The sequence below is a fragment of the Anabrus simplex genome, chromosome 8 (genome assembly GCF_040414725.1).
Source record: "Anabrus simplex isolate iqAnaSimp1 chromosome 8, ASM4041472v1, whole genome shotgun sequence".
NCBI lineage: Eukaryota > Metazoa > Arthropoda > Insecta > Orthoptera > Tettigoniidae > Anabrus > Anabrus simplex.
Genome location: NC_090272.1, coordinates 64,661,257 through 64,674,510, shown reverse-complemented (window position 1 = coordinate 64,674,510; position 13,254 = coordinate 64,661,257). Strand labels below are relative to the sequence as shown.

General features: G+C 36.4%; 1 protein-coding gene across 2 annotated transcripts in view; it reads right to left on the bottom strand.

The window, feature by feature from the left end:
- LOC136878787 (beta-glucuronidase) overlaps positions 1-13,254 on the bottom strand; it is a 268,892-nt gene that overhangs the window by 18,341 nt on the left and 237,297 nt on the right. For both annotated transcript variants that reach the window (XM_067152257.2, XM_067152256.2), the window contains 3 exons: positions 10,599-10,742; positions 9,066-9,150; positions 6,087-6,263 (listed from right to left, as the gene is read on the bottom strand). In XM_067152257.2, the coding sequence (XP_067008358.2) occupies positions 6,087-6,263; positions 9,066-9,150; positions 10,599-10,742 (406 nt within the window). The remainder of the gene's footprint in view (positions 1-6,086; positions 6,264-9,065; positions 9,151-10,598; positions 10,743-13,254) is intronic.

The following is a 13,254-nucleotide window of genomic DNA, read 5'->3' as shown; positions in this document are numbered from 1 at the left end:
TCACAACAATGTCTTTTGAATTCAATATCCTATGGCGAATTAAGGATTTTAAGTTAAATATTTGTTCTGAACAAGATCTACCTTTTCGAAATCCAGCTTGATATTCACCCAGTTGCTTGTCAAGTGATGTTTCTACTCTATTGCAATATTTTTTAGAATACCTTGTATGAAATTTGCAGAAGAGAGATGCCTCTGTAGTTATCAACCTTTTATTTGTCCCCTCCTTTGTGCAATGGGTGTATTAGAGTCACTTTCCATTCTTCTGGAATCCTCTCTGTTCTCCAAATATCTTCAAAGACTAACTGCAGCTTTTCAATGATTTTTGACTGACACCATTGGAAAAATTCAGTTGTTATAGTCTTCTCCACTAGCTTTATTATTTTTCAGATTGTTCTTTAATTTCTTCAGCAGTGGGTGGTATATCTTCTTCCAGATTTTCAGTTGTTTGAGAGAATTCCAACTTATGGTCGGGTTCAGGGCAGTTTAAAAGTTGATCAAAGTGCTTTGCAAGTATTTCACAATTCTCAGCATTGCTTAGGCCAAGTCTACCATTTTCCTTTGAAGCATAAGCTAGGTGCTTGATACCCCTTTAACTGACCTTTAAAAGTCTGGTAGAAGTTTCGAGAGTTATTTTTAACAAAACTGTCTTGCAGTCAATAAGTTGTGATTTTTCAAAAGTTCTTTTAACTCCCCTTATTATTCTAGCAGTGTCTTTCCTTTGCTGTTTGAATTGGTCATAGTGCTCAGTCTTTCCAGAGGATTTAAACTTCTTCCATTGTTTTATTCTGTCTTGTAATGCATCTTCACATATTTGATTCCACCAAGGTTTCTTTTTAGGTTTGACTAGCCCAAATGTTTTCTGGGTTGCATTGGTTATTTCTTTAGATAAATCTTGCCATTTCCCATGATGTGATACTTTTATTTCTTCCTGAAATGCTTCCAATATTTCTTGTGTAATTTGAAGTCTGTTTGTGTTATATTTGTTTACTCTTTCCCTTCTTCTGTGGTTTCTGTTGGGTAATAATTTTAGTTTGATTTTAGACTAGTAGTGATCAGAATCAAATTCTCTGCTTCTTACTACCTTGAGATTCATAATTTCTTTCATGTTTCTTTTGGATACAGTTACATGATCCAGTTGAAATTCACCTAGTAATGGATTTGGAGAAATCCATGTTTTAGCTTTCCTTGGCAATTTCTTGAAGAAAGTTGACATTAACTTCACCTGAAATTTTTACAGATGGTAATTAATCTCATTTCATTGATGTTTGTTCTTTGGTGTGCAGCATATTCTTCTTCTTCTTCTTCTTCTTCTTCTTCTTCTTCTTATTATTATTATTATTATTATTATGTCGTAATAGGATGTGCATGTACAGATGTACATCAACAATATACCAGTTTAATACTGGTAACACATCCAGATATATAACAAACAGCTGCTTGCAAGTTGTGAATTTCTGAATTTCTACACATCGCAGGCTTACTGTGCTGTTCTTTAGGTGAACATGTGCTCTGTTGTATCGACGATGGATAGTTGCAGAGAATATAGTAATGATAATAATGCGAGCCTTACATGGACCAATTTACTTCTAGGGCAATCATGGGAGGAATTTGGAGGTACATTTGAGCAACACAGATAAGTTCACAACAATTCCATCTGCACAAGCAAGTGTCAGAAGACTTGTCATCGTTAAAGTACATACTTTCTCCTCATCGTTGCAACTTACGCAGTGATATAACAAAAGATATCTTGTTAATTTGGACTAATCCACGGCAAGCATTGCTGTCTGGTTATCATTGCACTGCAGAATACATGCACACAACATTCAGCCATGCCGTCCTGATGTGGTTGTGAATGCATACGAAAAAATTAAAATGAAGGCACTAGGCCTCTCCACTTATAATTAAACATTTATTTTCCTTATTTAATATTCAGGGTCTTTTTTGTTTGTTGTTTTTTTGTTTTCAACATAGCTTGGTATGGCTAGGCTCACAAGTATGACCTATGCTCGTGAACTTTTAATCTGGAATCTCTCTCTCTTCATAATTTGTATTCTAATGTATGAATTCAATCGCTGATAAAGTATTTCTTTATGATTATATCTGCCTGCTTCCTCCTGGTAATGTAACCTTTATATGCCAGTATGAAAATATGAAAACAAATTAAAATGGACCAGTATTGGATGAATTTTACCTGTAATAATTATGATTATGTATGGGTACAGGAAATTTGTAAAACTGGTAATCTCTCCAAATCTAAATCATTCCGGTATTTGGTCTCTGGGTGAGGAGAGAGCCATTTACTTGAAGGTAGTAGTGTATGAAGTTGTGGAGATGATGATGATTATGATTATTATTATTATTATTATTATTATTATTATTATTATTATTATTATTATTATTATTATTATTATTATTATTATTATTATTATTATTGAATATCTAGTTACGAAACCCTATTTCACCAGTGGTATATTAGGGCTATAGTTAGTGAGACTAAGTTAATACATGAAAATTACATTTAAAATGGAGATGACTTATAAATGAGGTGGAGAAATTTAACAAACACTTTATAACAGCATCTTCTCTGAAATACCATAGTGAGAGGTGCTTGGTATTCAATATTACACATGTTTCAGTGCATTAATAATTCATTTCTGCTCCTGTCAAAAATTGGACACTCAAATAAAAGATGAGGAACAGTGTGTGGCATTTCACAGGTACAGCTGTAGGGCTTCTGAATATTGATTTTAAACCTCTCGAAGTATGATCCAAACTTTCCATGTCCTGTCAGAAACTGAGTTACAGTATAATATGTTCATGTTGCAGTAACCTACTTTGAAATCTGTGTTGAATATTTGGAAAGAGCAAGTCCCTTGTTAGCTGGCCATTAATGCTGGTGATCCATTGGTTGTTCCACATATCTTGTGTATAATCTCTCAGTTTCTTTTATACAAGAGACACAGGGCAGTTTTCATATACCAACAAAGCATCAGAAGAAGTAGTAGCTGCTTTGGCAAGTTCATCAACTCTCTCATTTCCTTCTACTCCATTATGCCCTCGGACCCATTTCATACAGATATGTTTACTGTAGCCTAATATATATGATTATATTAGCAGCTTTACTTCCTTCAGGCTAGCAACCCATCAGAAGGACATTTGATTGCTTTCAAGTCTTGCAAAAAGTAAAATGCAAGACCGTAACGGGACACATGGTCCAATACTTGGAAGGAAGAAGAAGATGATGATGATGATGATGATGATGATGATGATGATATTGGCAGCTACTGGATGAAATATTTTTCATGGATTCCTTTCAAAGCTGCCTGAGAATCACTCAATATTTATACAGCACAACTATGTTTTTTAATCCACATAACTGCCTGTTGTATAGTGCACAGTTCTGCTTGAAAGACTGAATATGAGGGAGATAGGTAGTCTAAATGTTTCAGCATACACCTCACTGTTATTCTGTAGCACTACAAAAGCACATCCTACAAACCAACCATTTTTTCTTTGCTAATCCAGGACCCCCTCGTATAAATATTGTAATGATATTGTGTGTTGCATATTTCTTCCACAAGATTATTGACAAATTTACTTGGGTGACCTGCTGTCAATGCATTAGCTTGCAGCTCAGGAGTAACCTTAAGATCCTATCAGGTTACAAAACATCTTTTTTTTTGTTAATGTGAGCTCAGCTTTGGCAATAGCTTTTAAATGTAGAGGTGGGATTCCTGCCACAACAAGGGCTGCTTCCATGGATATTGTGTGGTATGCACGAATAATTCTGAATACAAAACATCTTTGAATTTGTCTTGAATCCACTTCCTTTTCAATACAGTACATTATGATAAGCAGATGCACCATACAGTAATAATGGTTCAACTGCTCCATGATACATTGTCTTGAATAGTTCTGGATTAAGACCCCATGTCAATCTGGTAGCAATAGTGAAGCCAGACAGCAATTTGCTAGTTTTGGTAGGCATTGAAGTGAGCTCTGAATGTTAGTATTCTGTCTAAAACAATACCTAGGTACGACATTTGATCCACCAGTTTTATAGCTTCTCCATTCATGTGAACTACAGGTGTTTCAGCTTTTCTCTTCCTCGTAATGAACATGCCACTTGTCTTTTGAGGGTTGAAATCCAATTTATTTTCAAATCCCCAGTTGTAAATTATATTCAGCACTGTGTTAGCTCGAAAAGTCAAACTTGAAACATCATCACTTTAAAGTAGCAAAAGTCTACGTAAGCAATTACCTGACAGTCAGTAGGTAATTCCAAAGTCAGTAAATCATCATAGAGAATTATCCAGAATCCTGGACTACATGCAGAACCTTGAGGACAGCCTTTTGTGACATTTTTGGTAAATGTAGTACCACCCATTGTGAGCTTTGCCTTCTAATTATTAAAATATTTTCTAATTATTACATACAGGGTTCTAGGACATCATTTTTTCTTCAGCTGATGTAATATTTTTGGCCACCAGGCATTGTCAAATGCTCCTGAGATATCTAACGAGATCAGCAGAGTGGTCTTCCTTTCTGTAAATACCTCTTCTATCCATTCGACTACCAGTCGTATTGCATCCTCTGTTCATTTCTGTGCTGTGAACCCATACTGGTTCTCATTTAAAAGATTGTTACTGCGCAGGTGGAACATCACTCGATCAATTAATAGTTTTTCTAATATTTTTCCTAACACTGGCAAAAGACATATTTGCCTATAAGATTTTGTGCTAGCCTTATTTGAAGAATTTGGTTTTGGAATAATTTTCACTGCAGCCTCCTTCCAACAGTCAAGAAACACACCAAGTTTCAGGCACATATTAAACATATTCAAGAGTAATTTTTGGCAACACATTTGGATAATTTTTAATATATTGGCTGAAGTTCCGTCTGTTCCTGGGGATTTATTATCACATTGTTTGTTGATTACACGTTAAACTTCTTCAAGTGTAAAGAGAGAATCATTATCATGTCTGGTGCAGTGTTTGTGGAATTTCTGACATATTTCTGAAAATTATCTTGTTATTTTTTGGGGAAGAATTTCTCCAAAAGTACCTCTGCTGTTTCTTGAATGGCTGTTGTGAATCCACGTGCTGTTTGTGGAGACTGTCTTGTCCCTTTGTGTTTTCATATTTTTCCTTTTCTCCTCTTTCTGTTGTTTGCTCTTCCTGCTCTGATGTGTCATTGTGTTTATCCTCTCTCTCTCTCTCAGTAGCCGTTGCTACGCACAAAATTCTCAAACTGAAGACCCCACCCTACCTATATAATGCATTTAAATCTATGGAGTCAGTACATAACAGAGATAATAGGTTTACAGAAACTACCCTTCAAATTCCCCTTCATCGTACCACTAAATTTAACAAATCTTTTGTTTGCACTGCATCCCGTATCTTCAATGTCTTTAACCTTCACCGTTTTGCAAATGACAGGAACTGCACCCAACTAAAGCAGTCCTTAACATGTATCTTACTAGAGGAGTATGCAAGGGGCTGAGATCAGGTATTCTTGTGTCTAATAATAAGAAATATGTATATTTCTAGGAAAATTGTTTCTGTTTTTTATATTCCTGAGATTCTTGTAGCCTAAAATATTAAAACATCGAATGATATGCTTTATTACTTCTTATATGATTTATGTTTTAACTTTATTGGAATTGGTATCTGTATTTTAATTTTTAAGTTTAATGTTTAATTTGATATTTTAATATTATAAAATGTAGTTAGTATATTCATAAACTTGTATTGTGTTATAAGTAGACGCTACATAAAGGGGCTTTTCAGCCTCAGTGGCATGTAAATCATCATTATCAATAAATTCAATTCAATTCAATTTTCTCTCTCTCTCTCACACACACACACACACACACACACACACACACATGCACGCACACATTTAGCATTTAATTGTTGAGTCTATTCACACATTGTCATGTGTGCTCTTAAATTCCCCTCCTTATCTTCCTATACCGGTATTTAATGAATTACTTTAAGAGTTAGTTTCATATTGTTTTGTAACTCAAAATATGGTACTGAAATCCTCACATACAGTAGTTTTTGTTACTTATGTAGTATGCTTACCACATGTAGTCCAGGCATTGTATCTGCACCATATTCTGACATGATAACTGGTTTATTAAATTTTTTATGCCAGCTCTCAGCATCATTTTCTACGTTTCTTCTGATGACCATGATTTTGCCAGGGTTACTATACCAAGCATTATAGCGATTGAACATGATGACATCCATGAACTGGGCCTGGAAGAACAGAGAATTAGAAACAACACTTCAAAGAACATTACTTTTAAGAACATCAGTTTAAAAAAAAGAAGAGATAGAATTCAAAATATTAAAATCAGAGAGGAGCTAAATATAGAACCGTTGGTACAGAACATACAGAAAGCAAGACTGAGATGGTTCAGATATGTAAAAAGAATGAGAAAGGAATGGGTAGCAAGAAGGGAATTGGAAAGAGAAGTTAAGGGAAAGAGACCAGTTGGAAGACCGAGGAGAAGGTGGATGGATCAGATTTGGAAGGACATTAAAGAAGCTAGATTGGATGTGGTGGAAGTAATAGAGAAGGAAAAGTGGAAGGACTGAAAGGAGAGGAGAAGGCTTGTTAACCACACCCGGGCAACTGGAGTGGGACGATGATGATGATGATGATGATGATGATAATTCAAAATAACTTATTTTAGATAAGATTTGTTTCGTAATAGGAGAAGTGTAGACCATGTTACGCTGACCTCGTCACACTAATTGTACATGCAGCTCGGGTGGCATCGCTTGCAAGAACACCCCTTGCTTCACACTCTTTGCTTTTGTGGAATATTCTGAAAATGTTTGAACCAGTCTATCTCTACAATTGCCTCAAACACCTCTCCTCTGAACATAACAAAAATATGCAATCCTGCATATCTTGAGATTATCTCTTCCCACATACTGACCATAAACTGTACTACCGATAGCGGCAGTCGCTTAAGTGCGGTCATTATCCAGTATTCGGGAGATAGTGGGTTCGAACCCCACTGTCGGAAGCCCTGAAGATGGTTTTCCGTGGTTTCCCATTTTCACACCAGGCAAATGCTGGGGCTGTACCTTTATTAAGGCCACGGCTGCTTCCTTCCCACTCCTATTCCTTTCTTGCTCCGTTGTTGCTATAAGACCTATCTGTGTCGGTGCGACGTTAAACAACATGTAAAAAAAAAAAAAAAAAAAAAACCTCTACTAAATCATTCACTGTTACTGCAGGCTGACAGTAGCATTTCTTGCTAGTGCATGTCAGAGGCATGCCTAGCTACTCAACTTAAGTACCTGTTTTGGCACACGCCCCCAAATACAGTGATGGAAATCCACATTAGGGTTCTGTATTTGTCCATGAGGTATTTTTCCAAGAGTCTTTTGTCACTAAGGTCTCGATAAACAGGTTTTATGACCTCAATAAGCATGAATGTATAGGTAATGAATGTATATGAGAATAATCTTCACCCTCAGTATTTGCTTTTTGGCCCCACACAAGGAATTTGACATTTAAGGGGGGGCGTTGCTATTTAGTGCAGACATTTTTAAAATCAACATTTAGGGCCAAAAATCTTGCTAACGTATGTAAACTATACCGGTATATATTCTGAAGGAGAAAACATAAAATAATAAAAAGTATTTTTTTAAAATAATCCATGTACATGTGAATTAAGTGTAAGGAAGGCACTATATCCCTAACTTTGCCAGGATAAATAAAACATCTCCTCTTATATTCATGATAATAATAATCATCATCATGAAGTTTCCCTTTTCCATCTCCAGCTGAATAGGGATGTTAGTGGCACCTTATAATCTTCCTCTATCCAACCACCATTGCTGCTCTTCATTTATGTTCCAGTTCAGGTTCCTTTTACTATACAGTTGTTGATTGTATCCAACCACCTTAGTCTGGGTTTACTTCTTGTTCTCCTTCCTTCAATCTAGCCTTCATCATCCACTTCAACATCCTTTCCTCTTTTATCCTTTTAAACATGTCTAAACCATCTCAGTTTATTTCTCTTTCAATCCAAAAACTTGCCTGCTCCGATTTTCTTCCTGACATCCTCATTTCTTGTCTTTCCTATTGCACTTATTAAGAATTTCATCCCATTGGTCTTGATTTTACTTTCTTGTCTTTTCGCCAGTATCTAAATCTCTGCTGTATATGTCAGTATGAGTATGGGGAAATAATCCATCTCATATAACACCTCTTTATTCTTCCTTCTACCAGATAAAGTTCCTCATGCTCTGGTAAAATGCATTTCCCTGTTGTATCTTTTTACTGATCTCCATTGTCCGACTTGTTGGCTGAACGATCAGCGTACTGGCCTTCGGTTCAGAGGGTCCTGGGTTCGATTCCCGGCCGGGTCGGGGATTTTAACCTTAATTGGTTAATTCCAATGGCCCGGGGGCTGGGTGTGTGTGTGTTGTCTTCATCATCATTTCATCCTCATCACGACGCGCAGCTTGCCTACAGGCGTCAAATAGAAAGACCTGCACCCGGCAAGCCGAACCCGTCCTGGGATATCCCGGCACTAAAAGCCATACGACATTTCACTTTTTTATTACTGCATTCTGCATCAGTTCACTTCCATGTAATTGAAGCTTTCTATAATTCCAAGGTCTCGTCCCCCCAGTTTTTTAGAGTACCTTTCCCCCCCCCCCCCTCTTTCTCCTCTAGTCAGCACCATTGTCTTGCTTCTCTCAGTGCTTCTCATCATTTCAGAATTACCAATATACTCACTCAGGATGTCTGGTTGACCTTTTACTTCCTCTTTATATTATTTATATCTTATGTAATTTGCTTTAAAATAATAATAATAATAATAATAATAATAATAATAATATGATGGTAACGTTGGGGCACTTCTAAGGAATTAAGTTTGAGGGTTATTTTGAATATCTTCTCCTTAGTCTGACATTACTTTCACTTACTGTGTTTGTGTTTTGATGGGGTCATGTATAATTTGCTAGATGATCTGAAAGAGTAGTGAATCTATTTTGTAATTTTTATGTCTCAGTTTAAGCATTGTTACTTACAGCTTTGTCTTCATAAGAACCTCTTGCTGTTGCCATTGAGATGGGTCGTGAGCTATCTAGATCCTTTACATAGTCTGCCACATAGCTGAAAATTAAATAACATAACATAATGTGCATATTGTCATCTACTTCTCTGTAGGAAATTTGATGTTAATAATATAAATTATGATTACAAGTTTGGTATCACAATGGAATACCCAGCATTTGTGTTGCTTTTGTTTTATGTTTGGATAAAGGATTGTGACCAAAGCATTCACAAAATCTCTTTCAGATATCTTTGTTGGTATATTTGTTGCCTGTTAGTATAGAAACAGGGTGTTCATTTTTTTTTACAAAAGAACCCTATGGGTGCAAGATTTCACCCATGAACCACGACCTTATGAAGTAAAGATCTCACTCATTGTCTTGTGAAGCACTCTCTTGAAGCATTTTTTCCAAATTGGTTTGGTGTTGCACCTTGCAGTTTGAACCAGTAAAAGTTCTCCATGTATATTGAAAATGGATCAAATCGGTGGGGACATATTGTTGGGATTCCTCGCCATGAACTGTGAACAAATTCTCACCATCGGTAGGGGTGGTAGAATGACATTCACAGTTCCCCTTTCTGCCATAAGAGGTGACTACAAGGGGCGCCAGGGGCTCTAAACTTGGGAGCATGGATTGGCAACCACAGGGCCCTTAACTGATTTCTGGCATTACTTCCTCTTACTTCTAACAGGCTCCTCACTTTCATCTATCCTATCTGACCTCCCTTGGTCTACTCTTATTCCTTTCCAACCTTGACAGTATTAGGTTCACAAGCCTAGGAAGTCTTTCATTTTCATGCCCTTCGTGGCCCTTGTCTTTTTCAAAGTGTTGGACCCCTTCCATTTCTTTTCCCTCTGATTAGTGTTAATATAGGATGGTTGCCTGGTTATACTTCCTCTTAAAACAATAGTCTCCACTACCACAACCACAATGACAAGGTCTTCTTGTGAGTAACCTTTGATCTGAATTTATTGACAAATAGTCCTTTTAGATAGCTACTGTACATCATTAGGTGTGTATGAGATAACTTTGTGCCTTTCTTTACTTGCTCCCCCACCCCCTCCTCCCAAGCAATTCTAGTAAATGATTTTATTCACTTTACATAGTCTGCCACATAGCTGAAAATTAAATAACATAACATAATGTGCATATTGTCATCTACTTCTCTGTAGGAAATTTGATGTTAATAATATAAATTATGATTACAAGTTTCTGCAGTATATAGATCATTTTATGAATATCCTTTTAAATTTGTTTGTGCTTATTCAGTACACTGATACAGCTTGGTTTACAACTTTACAATCTGTTAATATGGCTAGTTTTTTGAAGCTGTTTATGTGGTTAATGAATTTGAAGGATACATGACATGGCTTCCATTTCAACGCTAAAATTTATTTAATTTTGGCCCATGTATATTTTGCCAATGTACTTATCAAAGACTAAGAGAAGGAATGAGTCAAGAAAGCACTTATTTTATTCCTAATCTAAGATTTAATTTAGTCGTACCTGAAATATGTTTCAGAAGCAGCTTTTTGTACCCTTGGTTCATTGGCTACTGACCACATGATGACACTGGGACGGTTCTTATCTCGTCGAATTAGTTCTCCTAGAGAGTCGGTGTGCTTCTGAAGAAGAGTTGGGGAGAAAATACTGAAACAGTCAATTTTAGCTCATATCACAAGTAGTTATGTAGCTGTAGGTAGGCACAAACTGCTTAAGGAAAACAGGAGAGGTTTTAAGAAGAGAACTGGGTTGGCTAGTTAGTATGATTGCTATTATACAAGCACGTAAGTTTCAAATAATATATGCCAGGCTGAGTGGCTCAGAGGGTTGAGGCGCTGGCCTTCTGACTCCAACTTGGCAGGTTCGATTCTGGCTCAGTCTGGTGGTATTTGAAGGCGCTCAAATACATCAGCCTTGTGTTGTCGGTAAATTTACTGGCACATAAAAGAACTCCTGTAGGACTAAATTTTGGCACCTCGGCATCTCCAAAAATGGTAAAAATACTTAGTGGGACGTAAAGCAAATAACATTATTAAGTCTATTATTATCATCAAATAATATAATTCATCAATTAACATTTGACAAATTGTAATGGTTCAGATGACCATAACGATCACCACTAAGCAGAACTTCTTTAAATCATAAGAATACAGATCATAGAAAATGATTTATAAATAGCTCCAAAATTCATTAACTCTTAGTACTCATGCAGAGGAGCAGTCCTGACAGCAAAAAAAAAAAAAAAAAAAAAAACCATATTGCACAGATCCTTCATTGGGCTTTACTCAACAACAGTTTGTACCATCTATAGGTCCCATGTTGGGGTTACACCTGTCTAAATAGCACCTGCACTATGCTTGTGTCATCTATTGACACTGTGGTCTCCTTATTCTCTTTGAAAATACACCTTGGGGAGTGTTATCTCAGGCCTTGTACATCTGAAAGTAACAGTTGTCTAGAAACATGGCTTTGTTAGGTCATGAGAAAGAAACAGCTAGATATTTGGATGAAAGTGGTGTAAATTTTAGTGATACTGAAAGCAATTTGGAATTAAATGCTGAGTATGCTATTTCTACTGCATTTTAATTCCTTACTTAGTATTTATAAACTTGTGTTTAGCCATGGATTCTTTGTAGTTTGATATGAATTTTCTGCCTGCTTTCCCATGTGACAATAGCAGTGCTTCAGTGCTGCATGCAAACAGTATGTCATCCCCGTCAGGGAAAAAACCTCCTATATGCAAAAAATAGCATTTTTCAAGAGGGACAAGAAAACTGTTTCAGTTTTAAGAGATACAGTTAAAGACCAAGATTATGAATAATTCTTGCTTATCATTACCCCTTAGCTTCTGTTTGATGTTTGAATATCTGCAGAATGTTGATAATTGCTACAAAATTAATGTAATTTTGTTAGATGTTGCACATAGGAGATTTTTCTTTTTGCAAAATGACACATAGGAGATTTATTTCATTAGATTACATCATTTATTATTTGAAAATATTTACTAAATGAATAGTTCAGATTACATAATAGCAGGAATAATGGTACGGTATATAAATACAGTGGAACCTTGAATTGCGAGCATAATTCGTTCCAGCAACATGCTCGTAATCCAAATCGCTCGTATATCAAAGCAAATTTTCCCATAAGAAACTCGGATGATTCGTCCACAACACAAAAACATTTATTCGCATAACATTTCTAAAACAAAATATAATGTAAAACAATTAAACTGCACTTTACCTTACAATAGAATCATTGTTGGTGTGAGGGAGACGAGAGATGACATGAGAAAAGTTACTGTGTAGCACGAATTTCACTAACGGAATCACTGCTATTGGTTGGCTCATTGGAAGTGTTTTCTTTTCGTGCAACTTTAACGAGGAACCTGTCCAATGACTGTTACTTTTGCCTCTTTATGAGGATTTCACGAAAATGTGACATTGCATTGTCATTGAACAGATTCATCCACTGTAATCATCTCCTTCCTCCGACCGAATTCCTTTTTAGCCTTCTTTTCGTTCACAGGGCCCATCGTTGCAGACATATCACAGATGACAGAAACAAAACATGTACACTCGTACAGTGTTGACTACGCGAGCAAGGCACGCCAACTGAAGTCCAGCGTGGGAAATGATTACACACACTTTCCAAGGAAAGAGAGTGGCAGGGGGAGGGGAAAACAAAGGCACAGGGGAGGTGGAAACGTACGTACACGTGACGCTCGTATTGCGAAACCTCACTCGCTTATCAAGTCACAATTTATTTAAAATATTTGCTCGTCTTGCAAAACACTCGTAGACCAAGTTACTCGCAATCCGAGGTTCCACTGTATATGATCTCACACTCAAACACACACAAGCGTGCTTGCAGATTCATAAATGTACACTCACAATCTCACTCAGCATGTTACTTGTACAATACAGTGTTTTGCTTCTTTTATGTTAGCATGAATTAATGTAATAATCTGTCAGGTAGGAGGTAGAATATTTTCTGGAACAGCAGCTATAATTTTAAAATGTCACATAGGATGTTTTGGTCAGATTATAGAATGTGATCTGGGCTTTCCAGTAGTACCAAAATATCATTTTTACCCATTACTGTATATAGGAGGCTTTTTCACGCTGGCAATGATGTGAAGCTTGTCAGTATAAAAGTA